The 15,737-nt window shown below is 53.3% G+C and overlaps 4 protein-coding genes across 4 annotated transcripts; 1 reads left to right on the top strand and 3 right to left on the bottom strand.

Moving 5' to 3' along the window:
• Positions 1-454: 454 nt before the first annotated feature.
• BDZ83DRAFT_654469 (carboxylesterase) lies at positions 455-2,977 on the bottom strand (the record flags this gene model as incomplete). Its single annotated transcript, XM_060510720.1, has 5 exons — positions 455-490; positions 731-1,688; positions 1,735-2,361; positions 2,426-2,540; positions 2,923-2,977. 5 exons carry the CDS (start codon positions 2,975-2,977, stop codon positions 455-457), a joined length of 1,791 nt encoding a protein of 596 aa, XP_060361917.1.
• A 630-nt stretch (positions 2,978-3,607) lies between these two features.
• BDZ83DRAFT_584437 (major facilitator superfamily transporter) lies at positions 3,608-5,553 on the bottom strand (the record flags this gene model as incomplete). The annotated part of the gene is made up of 4 exons (XM_060505759.1): positions 3,608-4,369; positions 4,423-4,858; positions 4,910-5,223; positions 5,287-5,553. The coding sequence occupies 4 exons, from the start codon at positions 5,551-5,553 to the stop codon at positions 3,608-3,610; spliced, it is 1,779 nt and encodes a 592-aa protein (XP_060361918.1).
• A 2,119-nt stretch (positions 5,554-7,672) lies between these two features.
• On the bottom strand, positions 7,673-9,398 carry BDZ83DRAFT_654471 (general substrate transporter; the record flags this gene model as incomplete). Its single annotated transcript, XM_060510721.1, has 3 exons — positions 7,673-8,087; positions 8,142-9,101; positions 9,172-9,398. The coding sequence occupies 3 exons, from the start codon at positions 9,396-9,398 to the stop codon at positions 7,673-7,675; spliced, it is 1,602 nt and encodes a 533-aa protein (XP_060361919.1).
• Positions 9,399-11,459: 2,061 nt separating this feature from the next.
• BDZ83DRAFT_630948 (base excision DNA repair protein) lies at positions 11,460-13,189 on the top strand. The gene has a single exon (XM_060508868.1). It carries the CDS (start codon positions 11,672-11,674, stop codon positions 12,848-12,850), a length of 1,179 nt encoding a protein of 392 aa, XP_060361920.1. The 5' UTR covers positions 11,460-11,671; the 3' UTR covers positions 12,851-13,189.
• Positions 13,190-15,737: the final 2,548 nt, after the last annotated feature.

The following is a 15,737-nucleotide window of genomic DNA, read 5'->3' on the forward strand; positions in this document are numbered from 1 at the left end:
TATGGCTACCTCGGTCCGGCTTGGAAAGACTCCATTCGATCACAACCCCTCAGTCTGAGCCATCGTGATTAAAGAGTCAGCGCAAGCCTTTGGTTCCTTTCAGAGCAGACAGAAAGGGACTGTGATTGCGCAACATGAGTTCATAAATGCGAAATTCTGTCATGGGCAAGCAACACTTTAAATACAGAATCGACGGCTGAATTCGCGGGGCCAAGATGCCGAGGAGAGGCCCGGCGCTATGCCTAATCAGGCAATCCACCGAAACTGGACAATCGCAACGGCGACGAAACTCTCACTCGTCAACTATGACAAGTCATTAAGAGACGGCTATTTGAAGAACAACTGTTGCATTCAATTGATCAAGAATAGGATCGAGAAAGTCATGAGGGGTCGTTGAATGGATTTCAGTCGTTATCATGCCCATTACGCTGATTAGAGACCTTGCTGGTGAGGATCATTTGGTGTTGACACAATGAGCAAACTTTTGTGCCTATATCAAAAGGATCATAATCTACTGTCTCATTGATTCGAAACAGCAAAAACTCTAGAGATTGGATCAACTCTTTGCCGTCGAGAATCAATCAGCTAGCCAGGGACTCAAATCCGCCAACAACCTACACCTGTCTCCCCGTCCATCCTCCCACCTATCTCCATCAACAACCTTCAACACAGTCTGCAGTGGCGGACTCCCGGCATCCCCAGGCGTATAGCTAGTAATGTTCAAACTAACCATCCCATCAAACGAAGACACCTTACCAACCGGCACCCCACCAGTCATATTCGCATTCAACATACTCGCAGCTCCTCTCCCGCCCTCCTTCCACTGCGCCCATACCGTCGAGTTTCCTCCGCTCCCACCAAGCACCAAGTCCTCTCCACGCGTGATGAATTGCCCCCAAGAATTCTGCAGCGCCAGCCGCAAAGGCATCGTCACCGCCGTTCCAGGCGTATCAACCGGCGCAAGCAACACATCAACAGCCGATCCGGACCCGATGTCGACGCCGTGGTACGCCGGCGGAACACTATACTGATACCGCCACGCTCTCGCCCCGTCCTTAGCGGCATATGCATTCGCAAGCCAGTGCGAGGCGCATATAAACGTCGCTTCGGCGTAGAAGTTGTTGGCGACCTGCTGCCAGCCCGTAGCGTAGTCCGATACTGTCGTTGCGTACGGTGATTCGAGGCCGTTGGTGCTGAAGCCTGGGTCCGTATTATTCGCATCCTTCGAGTTGGCCATCAGGAATGCCTCGTGTTTCTGCGCGTAGGTGGCGAGGATTTCTGTTACGTTGCCCTCTGAGAGCGCGGGGTAGTTACTCTGCAGGAACGAGACAAAGTGTGCCTGGGAGGTAATGTTCTGCCATGTGAAATACGGTCCTTCATCCGCGACGTTGCTAGTGAGAACCCGCCGCCCGTTGACGTCTGCTTTCCCCTGAGACAACTCCTGCGTGAGGGTATCTCTGACGAGTTTGCCGTCGATGACGGGCCGCCATTCCCATTGGCCGTAGCGGCCTTGGGTACTTACCCAGTCGCTTGCATTTTGGAGCGTGAGGGAGTCTGCGTTCTGCAGGCAGGAGAGTAAGGATGAGGATGTGGCGTTTGAAGAGCAGCCTATGCGCTCTGCTAGGCTTTTGTATGCTCTCGTCGGTCTATCGCCGTCGTGTTTGCTGTTGTCGAATGTCAGTTCTGATCTACACATACACCTGGATAACATAAAGGGGTCGGGGCCAAACGTACGGCAGAGTAGTCAAGTACGGACTACTCGCAATAACACCGTCAAACAACCCAACAGCCTCATCACTCGCAGCCAACAACAACGCCCCTCCCGCACCAGCAGACTGTCCCGCTACCGTCACCCTCCTCGGATCCCCTCCGAACTTGTCCACATGCGTCTTCACCCACTTTAACGCGTGAATCATATCCCACAACCCAGCATTCGTGACCCCGCCGCCTTTAACAAGCTCCTCCGACGAAAGGAACCCAAACGCCCCAAGACGGTACTGTATCACGACCGCCACATAGCTATTGTTATTCGTCACAATTTGCGAGGAAAAGTCAAACGAGGACGCTGAGTCGAGGTTATAACCCCCTCCGTGGATCCATACCACCACAGGCAGAGGTTTCGGCAGGGCCGCGACGCCGGCTGGGGCAAAGACATTGAGAAAGAGACAATCTTCGTCGCCGGCGAAGGCGAAGTTTTGGAGGGCGGCTTCTTCGGCTGCTGTTTTGGGGTACTGGAGGGAGCGGCGGGCCCATGGACATCGCGGCGGGTTTGCTGTGGCTGGGGTGAGGGTGTCGTTGGATGTTGGGTCTTGGGGCAGTTTCCAGCGGAGGTCGCCTGTTGGAGGGGCTGCGTAGCGGATTCTGGGGTGACGTTAGATCATGAAGGAAGTTGTTGTTTGAGGTAATGTGTTTTGAGCGAGCTTACCCTCTGAATATATTGAGGTTCAAGGTCGAGTTGAAAGTTCCTTGGTATTTGGCATATTTCAGGTCGACTATTGGGCCGTCTGGGGCGGAATCTGCGGTTGCCAACAGAGGCACGGCTATATGAAAGAGTGAATGGATTCGCATCGTCGTAGCTACTGTGATGAGTCTTAGGTAAGGTAGGTAGCGACTGAATAGCCCAATGATGTGTGCCTCAAGTGAGATATCACCACCTCAAATGACCATGCGACGATACTAAAGCGACACAAAAAAGGCAACCACATCTACGGAGAAAACTACCTAGCGAGACAGGTAATTGAAGTTTTACCCCGACTACGGCGGACGGACACCGGCGCGTTCGGGTGAATCCATGATGATGGACGTGGGGAACACGCAATAAAGTTTGAGTAGCTCATCAAACGCACTACAACCCCGGCCAGGATGTGAATAACTCAATCACCCCCGACTCATGCATGTACCAGTCCCTTTCTTCCGCCTTACTTTCTGTATCCGTAGGGCGGGGAAGAGAACAGTCCGGCAGTAGGATTTTAGTCATGTTCCTCGAAGCATGGACTGCTCCGGATATGGATCTCGGAAGGCGGGGTTTTTTGTTGTTATACTAAGCTCTTGCCACGCATACCGGTATTATTTGTATAAATTCTATGAATATGTGAGATCGTCGTTTTAATATTCCTCGAGGTAGTCGGCATCTTTATAGCTCGGCCGCCAGCAATCGTATAGATTTAGGACAGCCACATGTAACTATGAGTCATCTACATCTTGTTATAGAACACTTAGGGGTTGAAGTATCTCTAAGAATACGTAATATGCAAAAACATCATGTGGATCTGAAGCAGCCAGATGCTCAAGACGTGATAAACAATCGTCACGAACAAGACGCAGCCGACCGGCGATGAATTGATATGCAATAAATGAATGATGCTAGATTATCCGTATAAAAGACCTAATGACCCATGACATTTCCCTTCCATCTCCATCAGCATACCCTGTGTCTATGATACCGCAACTCCATGCTCAGTGCTAAGTGTGTCCGTGTATCCGTATTCCCGACCTCAAGTATCCGTACTTATCCATCCATACTCCCATCCTATGTCATACAAGGAACCCCCGTTGTTGAGCGTCTGATAACACTCACGCAGCTCAATGGTCGTACTCCGGAGATAGTCTAAGAACTATCACCAGGCGACGAGGGAATAGGCTGAGGCTGTCCCTGGCTCGCGCTCTTGCGGGTATCAAACATCCTTGACACCCGGTTCTGGTGCAACGTATGCGCCGTCTCGTGGATCTTGTTCAGATCATAGTGACGAATCATAAAGCTTGCGAAGAAGGCAATCACCGCCAGCGAGACGTACACACCGTGGACGCCCTTGAAGCCGAACGCATACGACTCCAGGACAGCATCCTTGAAAGTGCCGTCTGCCAGGCCCTTGATGACGAGAAGATACTCCTCAGCGCGCTGAGCAATGTCCTGCGCAATACCCTTACGCTCGAGCTTCATAGCCATGACGTTCTGGAACGTGGTGGAACCAACGTTGACGCCGATGGCGCAGCCGAGCATGCGCAGGAAGAGGTACATGGCCGCGGCGTGACCGGAGTTCTCGGGCTCGACGATGGCGCCAGTGACGAAAGTCTGGGCATTGAGGACGAAGCCGTGGCCGATACCACCGATGGCGAGGGTAACGATGTGCACAGGCAGAGAGGTGTCCACATCCCAGTAGATGAGGAGGCCGGAGGCGATGGACATCAGGGCCCAGCCAATCCAGATGGACCAGCGGTACGCGTTGAAGCGGGAGACGAGGATGCCGGAGATGATGGAGCCCGGGAGCAGGAGAAGGGTGACGGGTAGCATGGCCACACCGGCCATGGTAGGGCTGTACTGCGAGACGGACAGGAAGTAAAAGGGGATGTAGTACAGCTGGCCATAGAGCTGCGAGGGGTTAGCCAACGATCATCGGAGACGTTTTTGTGTGATGCACGTACAATGAAACCCTGAAGGAGGCCGAGGACGTAAACCGTGATGGCGCTACGATCGGTGAAGAGAATCTTCTTCAAGAACGGGTACCTCGCATAGCTGTGCTCGTAGAACAGAGTCACTGTCAAACCGGCAGCACCTATGAAGACGGGCACTAAGGTCTGCGCGCTACGCCAGGGGAAGTCGTTGCCGCCCCATGAGATACCAACGAGGAATGTCACCATGGAGCCAATGAACAGGAAACCTCCAAGCCAATCGACGCGCTTGAGCTTCTCGGTGAAGGTCGCCGTAGGAGGCTTCAAGGTCAACAGGATGGGGATGGCGAGCAGCGAGTAACCGCAGATGGGGAAGTTTAGGTAGAAAATCCATCTCCAGGTAGTGTGCTCGGCAACAGCACCACCAATGATGGGGCCGGTGAGTGATCCGATAGCCCATGCCATCTGACTGAGGGTGATGTCAGTCATGTTTGCGTGCGCAGGAAAGATCGTTACTCACATGATACCGTAGTACTTGGGGCGATGGCGGAGTGGCACAATGTCGGTAAAGACGACCAAACTGAGCACATACATGCCGCCGGCACCGATACCCTGAATAACGCGACCTCCGAGAAGCAGCCCGATGCCGTTGGAAACGCAGCAAAGGATAGTCCCAACGGTGAAGAATGCCAAGCTGCCAATCAGAATGATGGGTCGGCCAAAGATGTCACTCAGGGAGGCCAAGAAAGGCATTGCTACTGCGCAAGAAATCAGGTAGGACGTGCCAACCCAGAAAGCTTGCGTAGATGTTCCCCCGATATCTTGGATGATGGACTGCATGGGAAACCCCTGTCAGTATTGAGCTGTCAAAAGCTGTCGCCACCAAGACCAACTTACACTCAAGGACGTGACAATCACGTTCGCATCCAAGGCAATGACGAACGACATGATGGACAACGTCGTGATGATGACCATCTGGTGCTTGGAGGGTTTCCATTCTGGGATGCTGTCCGACTCGTCGACGAGCATGGGGTCGGAGATCCCTCGCTGGTCATGTTCCTTCGGCTCCTTGATGGCAGTATACGAAGCGGCGGCCGGATCGTACGCCGTCGAAGAGTAAGACGACGTCGAGAGGACGCTCTCATGTTGTTGTCGGTAAGCCATCTTGGGCAATCGTGCTCAAGACCAATGCCGCACGAAACTTGCAAAGAATATCGAGAGTGTTGACAAGCTGAAGACGAAGAAAGCAGAGAAACGAGAACTGCAGGTGCTCGCCCTGCTTTAGTATCTTGGGCAGCACATGCCCTGTCGGTGCTTGCTTCGCATCCCAAGGTGGCAACCAAGCTCGAGGCCCGGCTTGCCGTGCGCTGGCATATGCATCCCACATTGGCGAGGTACATAACGGCTTACGCCCCACCGCAGACTGCAGAATCTTGAGCCTCAAAGAGTATCATAGTTCGGGCGATCAAGGGCAGTCGGGTCCTCGGGGGCGAGTTGTTGACCACCGTCGCCGTGCTGCGAGCCCTGCTTGCCTGCGGCTCGGCGGGTGCTTTGCTGTCGTACACACTCACCTCTTGCTTGTTTCATTGGTTGCTGCCGCGTGGATCAGTGCGGAACAACGTTCTTTGATACCACATGGACAGTCCAAGGCTGAACTGATATGGGAGGCGGTAGCTTTGGGTGTGTAAGGATGTACCGCCGATTCTGGCATAGGCGATGAGAGAGTTTGAAATCCTGGTCCCAAGGACTCGGACTCAGACCACTGAGCGTCTGGTAGGATCCTGGAAGTTAAGTTGCTCAGGGGTTGTGATAAGATTAAGCTGATATCTTCACGAATAACCGTTGAGAAGTTGTTCCCAGATTAGCTGTAGTCAGCTTTGTCTGTAAACATTCTTGTTTGTGTGTTTAAGTGCTGACAGTGACACCGGCACACCTTTGTCGACAAGCATGGTGCTTCTTCCGTACCGTGACGGCCATCCTGATGCTTGCTACCTTTTTCAGGCCAGCGAGTGTAAGCACAATATTGAGATTGAGCACCGGGATGCGACCTCGGAAAGTTCGAAGGGGCTAGTCCGGGTAGAGATGTCGTACCCGTACCCGACAGACGGGACCCGTGCGTGCCTCATTGGTGCATGGTAGTTTTAAGCTATCAAGTGGCGGTGCTTCATCGCGAACTGTCTTGTCGGAAAGTCGGCCTAGACTGTGGTTCTTCTGTCTCTGATATCAGACGATCGGGCCGGGATCTCGAACAGACAGTCTTGGAACCTCCCAGCCGCATGGGACTACCAGCAAAGATGAGAACTGATGGCATGTGCCTTTTCATCGAATTTGACTTGGTCCATGGACAGCGGGTGACTGAAGAAAGCGGGCGGTCGCTTCCGTGCGCTTATTCGATGATAATGTGGCTGCCTAGAAGATTTTATTTTGGGTAGATGCGGGTGAGTCGTACAAAGAAAGATAAATGAGGGTGTTTGGGTCTTGTTGGTTGGTAAATATTGTTACCGGGTGCCTGTCAAGTGGAAGAGGCAGTCAGCTTGCAGGTAGACGTGCTGCCCAATTCTTCCATTCAAGCTAAGGCTCGCTTCGTCCACTTCTGGCTATTCGCAAACATGTTTGCTGACTGTGGATGCCCGACCATGTCGTCTCACGTCACTGACAATCAGAAACGAAACACAGCCACTGATACTGCTTGAGCGAGGGATCCTGCAGAGAGATCTGCTTTCCCCAGTCGTCAATTGCTTGAGCGCGCGCGGCAACATGCACCATTAGCCTTCGATAGCCACACGTAGGATGCTGGTCTGATGTTCGGGCGCCCGGTCACTAGTCGAGGTTTAGCGCTGTCAGAGGCGGGCTTTAAACTCGACTGACATTGCACGACTGCTGACCTCTGGGTGAGAGAGCTGTGGTCTAATTCGTGACTTTGTAAAGATTCTTCTTCTATGACCGAACATCTCACATCACCAATGTATTGATAGATTTGAATACGTTGCTGAAATGAACTGGGGGCCTAATCAACAATTTTGATGGGTGGAAAGCCGTTGGACAGAAGCTCATGGTCACGGACAAAGATGATTCCAAGGCCGGTGCGCAAAGCTTGGCGAAAGACATCATCAGGTGAAAAGCAACGCCATGCCAGTGCGTGCAGACAGGTTTCATTGCGGATTGAGGTGAGTGTCAATGGGGCCGGCGAGTGCGAGGCGCAGTCTGGTCTTCACTGCAGTCGCTGAATGGCGATGGAAATGCAGGTATGTTCATTCAGGGTAAGTCGGAAAGCAACGGAATACTACGCGGCAGAGTTCTCAACTCTGGCCGAACCATTCTTCTCTCCTTCCGAAGCTGAGTTGGTCCAGTGGCGGAATTGTCGTGCCGGTAGCCTCAACTCAAACATGCGATCAATTTCAGCCGGCGTTCGTCCCTTCATCTCAGGTACCAGGAAGAAGGCAATGACAAGCCCGAGAGCACAAAGACCAGCAAATACGAAACCGGTCTTGGCTTTAAGGTTGCCTTTGTCGGGGTTGAAGATGTATGGCAGCACAAATCCAAAGATGGAGTTGTTTGCTCCCGCGGTAAACCAACCGATAGCTTGGGCTTTGGACCGTAAATGTAGCGCTGAGGTTTCGGCACCGACAACGTGTGAGGCAGGCCAAACTCCCAGACCCGCCACAATGACCACTGCTATCAGTGTCATGGATGTGTACCTGTTGCAGTCAGTTAGGGCGGTGTTCACGGCCACGAGGCTATTGTTAACGTACCATGGTATCACTGGACCCGACCAGCAGCCCGCAATTCCCATGGCGGTCCAGATTATGGACAAGACAGATAGCGTGCTTAAGATGAGCCGCCTACGTCCTACCCTGGAGAGAACCCATACGCTCATGATGTTGGCAATCAAACCGCAAACGAGACCGAGTATAAGAACGATGACGCTCAGGTTGGCTTTCATGCCAACGACTTGCACAAAGTAACTCGACTTTGACAGCAACGTCAGACCAAAAATATTTGGTAATGAGTTGGAAAACATGATGATCAAGGTGCGCCTGAGGTTGACACCGCGGAATGAATCGACATAGGTCGCGTTGGTGAGCCGCCTTTCATGCTCGATGTTGCGGCGGATGGTGTCGAGAGTGTCCTCAGGGTCGGCACCCGGCGGATCCAGCTTCAGTTGAGCCCTGTGAGCCTGGGAATTGTGATTCCTCCGAATGAGATATGTCGGGCTTTCGGGGATCAAGAATGCCATCAACAATGGAAGGGCAGAAAATGGCCATTGTGATGCAAAGCAAATGGTGTACCCGTTCGCCAGGTTGAGGCACGCGAAGATGACAGCGGCACCGGTCAACTGGCCAAGCAGCGTGAAGATTGGGAAAAAGGCCAGGAGCGGTCCTCTGAGATTCGGCGGTAGGATCTCCGACATGTACGTCTGGGACGTCGTCATGACCATGCCGATGGCCCCTCCTTGGAAGCCTTTGCCAGCGAGGAAGATGATTCGCCGGGTATGGATATCAGGAGAGAGGTTGGAAACGAAGCAAACAGCAACACCGATGGCTGACAGAAAGGATCCCAATGCAAGCGACGCTCGACGACCATATCTATCTTGGAATACACCTCCAATCAAAGAGCCAATCATGGAGCAGCCTGGGCTGACGAAGTTCCAGAGACCGAGCCAGAGTGAAGGCAGAATCCACTTCCCATTAAGCTGTTGACCAAAGTCATGCCTGGAATGGTTCTGTTAGCCAGACGTTTCAATGCCAAGGGCAGAGAGCCTCAAAGAGTAAGGAAACATACTGAAAGCTGGGCATTGCTGAAACGGTGCCAACAATGACATAGTCGTAGCCGTACATCAGGATGGCAGAAGTCATGCCGATGCAGTAGAGAACGACGCGACGCCACTTCTTGATTGACTGCCACAGAGTGAGGTGGCCATGTTGGTTGGTTTCTGGTTCCGAATTATTCGTACTTGCTATGCTGTTCACGGCGTTCAAGCGGCCGACGTTCACGGACTTGACACTCATGTTGTACAAGTCGCCAGTGGCATATCTCGTTGGCGGACCCGAGCGATTGGGTGAGGCTTCGACGGTTTCTCGGGGCTTTGTGAGGTGCTTGTGATGGCTTGTCTTTGGTCCAAGAACTGCCGACAATGAAATGGGTGTTGGAGTCGATGGGAAGCGCATCTAGAAGGCGAGGGAGCGACAGCATTTTCATTCAAGAGAGTAGCACGCTTGTTGCGCCCACGACGCTGGCCGAATACAAGCTAGGCTGGCATTCTAAGCCGCTTCCAGATCTTGGCGACTCTGCTAGGTGTGATCCGCATGTGTCCAAGACATTTCCAGGTTGCATTGCACCACCGCCAAGAGCATGTATTTGCAACTTAGAGTCTGTGGCGGGGAAAGTTCCTCTGTGGGATGGTGAGGACTATCCAATGGTTTGAGGTGGATGAAATTGGCATGCTGGCACCCGCGTCGTTGAGAGAGGGGGGGGTTTCTTCTTTCGCCTGCGACACGCAGAATGCCGATGTGGAAATAGAAACGATACGGGGCGAACCGGCCAGCTGACGATGAGGGGAACAGTCCTCTGGCCACCATCCAGCAGGTTGTTTACAGGTTGCGTTTGCCTCGGCTTACGGTTGACGAGGTCGAGAGCGAGTGTTCAATCTTGCTGGCTTGTATGGGCTAGCCCTCCATTGTTTGCTCGAGTGCGAAGCTTTGCGCCAAATGATCCGGCTCATTTAGAGTTGGACATTGGCATTTAGGCCTTTTGTTCTCCTCGCGAATCTTGCGACGGCGCGTCTAAATTCAAATCCGTACATGGCACGTTCCCGCGTAGCGCAAGTTGAACGCTTCGCCAAATTGTAGGCGCCCATGATCCATTGGCGATATGCGTCAGGCACTAATCAATTGATCTGGTCCCTAGACGAGGAAGATTTGCGTAGCAAAGTTGTCGAGACGTCCTCGATGATCCTCTGCCGCAGGCCTAGCGCAAGACATCTTCAAACGCCTTTAAGATCAGTACACTGAAGCGATCGGCCTTCTAAGCGACAAGAAAACGGTTCTGATCTTCGGGGTGGGTTTGGAAATAGTTGATGTTCGGCCGATAGCATGGGAGATCCATGCTTTCTGCTACAGATCGATTGAGTATTTGCAAGAGGAGGTCCTGTTCAGGAAAAATTCGAGTGCTCTTCCATCCCTGCAGCACACCCTCTTGGACGAGATACGTCCGTTAGGATGGAGGCGAGTCCACTTGAGCGGGCCATCATGCACGTGGGCGACGTGCCAGTCCTCAGGGACGTACGGGGTATGATGCGGGGGGGCCGTCACGGCGCAAGGACGGGGAATGCCTTCCGGGCCCATCGCCGGCTGTGATCACTGATGGTGAGGTATCAACTCCGACCCCAAAGCGCCTACGATGCCGTGCGTGCGTGGATCAGAGGTTGTGCTTCAAGAAGTGGAATGTGTTGGCAATGGAGGGCTGAGAGGGGCACGAGGGCGATTCGCCGAGATGCGAGTGGCTGCTTCAGAGGCTTAGGGGGCTGCGGCCTACGTATGCTGCACTCAGGTTGCATTCGTTGGCAGAATTTTCTCAAGAAGGGCAGCGGCAGCGTTGCCATGAATGCGCCAAGTCGTAAGTACTGGTCGCGCGAAGAAGAAAAAGCAAAGATTCATTTGATGGATAGATTGGAGGAGGAGAGAAAGGAGCTGGACGAGAGCCTTGAAGCAAAGTGGAGGTACGTACTTCCAATCCGTTTGTACCGGAGGCCGGAGAGATTTTTCCCCTTCTCCTTTCCTCCCGTCTTGGACAGATGCATTTTTACCAGGACGTACCACCTGAGGTGCCTTACCTAAAGGACCTCGGTAACTGGAGAAAAGGAAGGTGCAGCGGCGGCTCCGAGAACCTCATGGAAATCGAAATACACGATGAGGAAGTCACGACGCGATGTTCCGACCTTACCTTAGGTAACTTCCTTCCCTTGGAGTTCAACCCGGCCATGATCGCATGGTCTGTGCGCATAGATCAGGCACGGTCCAGGCACAGTCGCGTTTTCATTGATTGTCGAGGCGGGTGGTGGGCCCCGGTGGGTCCAGTTCGTTGACATCACCACTGAGGGCGCGGTGATGGCGTCGGCAACGTGCTTTTCTGCATCGTCATTGCTCATCCCCTGGATCAGCGACAGCGGCCATGCAGCGTTGAACTCACCTTTCGGCCTGCCTTATCCACTCCTCTTGATTACTTTGCTTTGCGTATAACTCATATCGAACTACCTCTCATCAGTCTAACACCACATCATTGCATGCGATCTGTCTTCATTGCCATGGCAAGAGCAACCCGTTCGAGTGCTCGTTTGGCCTCGACTGCCACGAAGCCAACAGAGACCCCGAGTGCTGCCAATGGCGCAACAAAAAAGGGCCGATCTGCGAAGCAGACTTCGTCGGACAAGGAGAATACGCCTCAACCAGAGAAGAGGAAACGGACAACAAGCAAAGCTGCAAGCTCAACACCGGCCAAGAAGGTCAAGACGGAGGATGCGGACCATACGGCGTCCCCGGATTTCGCCAATGTCCCCCCCTTAACACCACTTAAGAAGGAGGACATCAAATCTGAAAGCCCAGACAGAAAAGCAAAGATCCAAAAGTCTCCGGCAGACTTAAAGTCCAAAAAGCTCAAGGCCTACTCTCAATACGCTGACAAGTCACCCTTCCCCGACTTTCCGCACCCGACACCTGACGAGTGCAAACTGGCCCACCGCATTCTGGCTGAACTGCACGGAAAACGGGAACGCCCCGCAGAAGTCAAGGCATCTTCAACCCGCGCCGGCTGCGGAGACTCGCCGTCGGTCCTTGATGCGCTTGTCAGAACCATCCTGAGCCAGAACACGAGTGACACAAACTCCACCCGCGCCAAGAGGAGCATGGACGACGTCTACGGCGGCAGCGACGAGTGGGAGAAGATTGTCGAGGGCGGGATTCCCAAGCTGCAGGAAGCCATCAAGTGCGGTGGGCTGAGCCAAGTCAAGAGCAAGGTCATTGTCGGCATCCTCAATCAGGTCAAGGAGAAGTACGGCTCGTATTCTCTCGATCATCTCTTCAATGTCAGCAACGAAGACGCTATGCAGGAGCTCATTAGCTTTCAGGGAGTCGGCCCCAAGACTGCCAGTTGTGTTCTCCTCTTTTGTCTGCAGAGGGAGTCGTTCGCAGTGGATACCCATGTGTGGAGAATCACCGGTCTTATGGGGTGGCGGCCAAAAAGCGCCTCGCGAGACGAAACCCACGCACATCTTGATGTTAGAATCCCAGACGAAGACAAGTATGGGCTTCACATCCTGCTTGTCAAGCACGGCAAGGTATGCAGCGAGTGCAAAGCTGGTGGTAAGAGTGTTGGAAAGTGTGAGTTGAGAAAGGCTTTCCGCCATGAAAAGATTAAAAGTGAAGAAGAAAAGCCTGCGGATCTCAAAGTAGAGGTGGAGCTTTGACGGCATTTATTATAGGTTATTTCAAACGGACGTGTCTGGAAATTATTACGTAGATAAACCCAGCCCTTTCTCCAGTACGAGTAGTAACATGAAGATTTTTAGCTACTCAATATACCAAGGACATTACCACTATAAGCTCTGAGATTAATCCGACGTAAACCTCAAGGTAATAGCAAGAAGGAATTGAACTATTTAGAAAAGCCCTCTATGTAAAAAGTAAAAAAAAGGCGAGGTTTCTAATCTAGGTTGAATCATACTCGCGGACGCTTCCAAATGTATGTTGAGAAATCGAACAGAGCGCTAGCTTCATAACAATACAATTGAAATAATAATAATGCGATAGTTTTTTATTTAGATCTACGTTTTTTGCTGTTTTTTGTTTTTTATTTCTTTTTGTTCTTTTTCTTTCTGGAAGAGAAAACAGAGACAAGTAATTTTATTTGAAATAGCGACTTGAAGTTGACCGACGGAATCAGAGTGGAGCTATGTTTGCACCCTAATCGGGTCTGTCGTTTGTACTCGCTCCTTCCGGCCACTCAATATGGCTATCGATGTTGTTGTTGTTGTTGTTGTATTTAACGCCGTGGCGGCCGGGCTAGAGCCCTTACCGCAGACCTCCCGAAGGGTATATGGCGTGGAGGGCCGTGAGCCAAGGCTACCTACTCTACAGTACGTCGTCTCTTTACATCGTCCTCCAAATCATGCCTTGTGGCCACTACGCGTTCTGTCTGTCCCCGGTTCCCGCTGGTGCCCCAGTTTCATTCTTTCCCAAATCGTCCCTTGGAATCGGGAGGTTCTTTGTAGTCCGCACTCACATCTACCTAGGTGTGGATGCTGCTACCGCAGACAGATCTTCTGGAAGAAGTCCGTCACGCGGAGAAAGGCCTCGAAGCCTCGTGGGTCGGTGATTAATCTCTTGAAGTAGGCCTCGAGAGATCCCATAGGACCTATGGGCTCGGGCATACTGCGAGAGTGGAGGGTCGGCCACCGTTGCCTCCTCGCCAGCGTTAGTCGACAGTAGACCAGGTGGTCCACGTCTTTCGCCTCTCCACAAGAGCACATCATTAGAGCGTCGTCGTGGTTGAAACGTCGGTGATATTGCTCGAAGTCCCCGTGACCCGATCGTGCCGCCAGCAGGTGATGTAACGTAGCCCGCGGCAAGGCCAGTTCAGGAGGGCTGGACAGAGCTGCCTCAAGCCCCAAGTCCGCGTACCGCGGCCTTCGCTCTTTATACCACCATCTCCTGTGCTGGCTTTGTAATTTTTCCCTTGCAAGCCGCTTGATGCCCGCTAGTGTTGCCATTTGACCCATCCGCGCCGGCAGTGTCGTTCCTTCTTTGGCCAGCCGGTCCGCGGCCTCGTTTCCTTCGATGCCCTGGTGTCCCGGGGACCAGTGCGTCCGTATATCAAATATCCTGGCCGCTTCTTGGATTTCGAGGAACGCGTCTTGTGACGAGTCCGGCGCCTTGCCGCGGATGCCTTGTATAACGCTGGTGTTGTCGATACATATGTGGATTGGATGACCGCGATTGGTGAGCAGAGCCCTTCTGAGGCCGGTTCGCGCCCCTTCGACCTCGGCGTCGAACACTTCTGCTAGTCCGAGTCGGCCGCACCCTTGCGCTATGCGTTTGGAGTCTCGGTAGATGACGAAGCCGTACCCCACGGCTCCGTTCGTCGCCCTGGAGCCGTCCGAGAAGACGATCATATGGCTTTCCGGTACTGTCTTTAGCCAGCGCTCGAAAGCTTTCGCAGCCTCTTCTTTGCATTGAACTACTATCTGATCCTGTGAGCTTGGCAGGTACTGTGATTGGAGGAACGTTGGTCTTCCGCATCTTGGCAGAAGTTCAGCCGTCCGTTGTAGTCTCGTCTGTTGCTGTCCCTGCTGGGAGAGCCGCGCGACTAGCGGGTGTCGGCGATCAATCCTCTGTAGTCGGACTGCGGCCCGTAAACGGACGCCTTCTAAGGCGACTTTGGCTGACGGTAAGCCGGCGTCTCGGAGGAGGCTACTGGTTGGCGTTGTCCTCCAGACAGGTAGAACGATCCTTGCTGCCGCTGTAATGACGCTGTCGATCTTCTGCACGAGCCCCTTCTGGCCTGTGTTGACGGGTCTTCCTTGGAAAGGCGGACTCGTGTCTGTCTCCGCTTGGCGTCTCGAAGCCGGCTTCGTGATACCTGCGTACCATGTTTCGGCGCCGAAGAGCGCGATCGGCAGTACGTAGGAGACGACGGCTTTTCGCACGGCGGCCGCTGGCAGTCCTCTCTTTGTGTTTGTAAGCTGCCTCAGGTGTTGAGCTGCCTTCTTTGCCGCAGCTACTCTTGTGTCGACGTGGTGCCGGAAGGACAGTCTCTTGTCGAACCAGACACCCAGCCAGCGTACAGGATTTGTCGAGGCCTTGACCACCAAATCCCCCGCCCTGACCTCTGGCAGCTCCGCTGGCTGGCTGTGCTTCCTAGTAAAGTGGATGACCTCGCACTTGCTCGGGTCGAAGGAGACCTTGTTCTCCGAGCCCCATCTGAGAATGCCGGCTGCGCTTCGGTTGAGTATTGCGACGTTGCTCTCCAGGGAGGGGCTGATGGCCAGAGTGGCGATGTCGTCCGCGTACCCGAATCGCGCGTCCGGGTCGTCTTCAAGGATCTCCGCGATGTAGAGCAGAAAGACGATGGGAGATAGTGGCGACCCCTGAGGCAGCCCGCATGACAGAGGAAAGTATTCCGTCGTGCTTTCTTCCAGTCGGACTCTGGCGATGCGGTTGCAGCAGAAGCTGAAGATGAGTCTAATCAAGCCGTGTGGCCATCCCTGCTGACGCAGTCTAATGACGAGCCGGTTCCGAAGGACGGAGTCGAACGCCCCTTTTACGTCCATAGTCAGAAGCGTCGCCGTGAGCCTT

The sequence above is a fragment of the Colletotrichum acutatum genome, assembly GCF_030867785.1.
Source record: "Colletotrichum acutatum strain CBS 112980 chromosome Unknown BDZ83scaffold_89, whole genome shotgun sequence".
Classification (NCBI taxonomy): Eukaryota; Fungi; Ascomycota; class Sordariomycetes; order Glomerellales; family Glomerellaceae; genus Colletotrichum; species Colletotrichum acutatum.

Coding starts and splice junctions, on each gene's coding strand:
- BDZ83DRAFT_630948 (XM_060508868.1), top strand. CDS start 11,672: ATGCGATCTGTCTTCATTGCCATGGCAAGAGCAACCCGTTCGAGTGCT.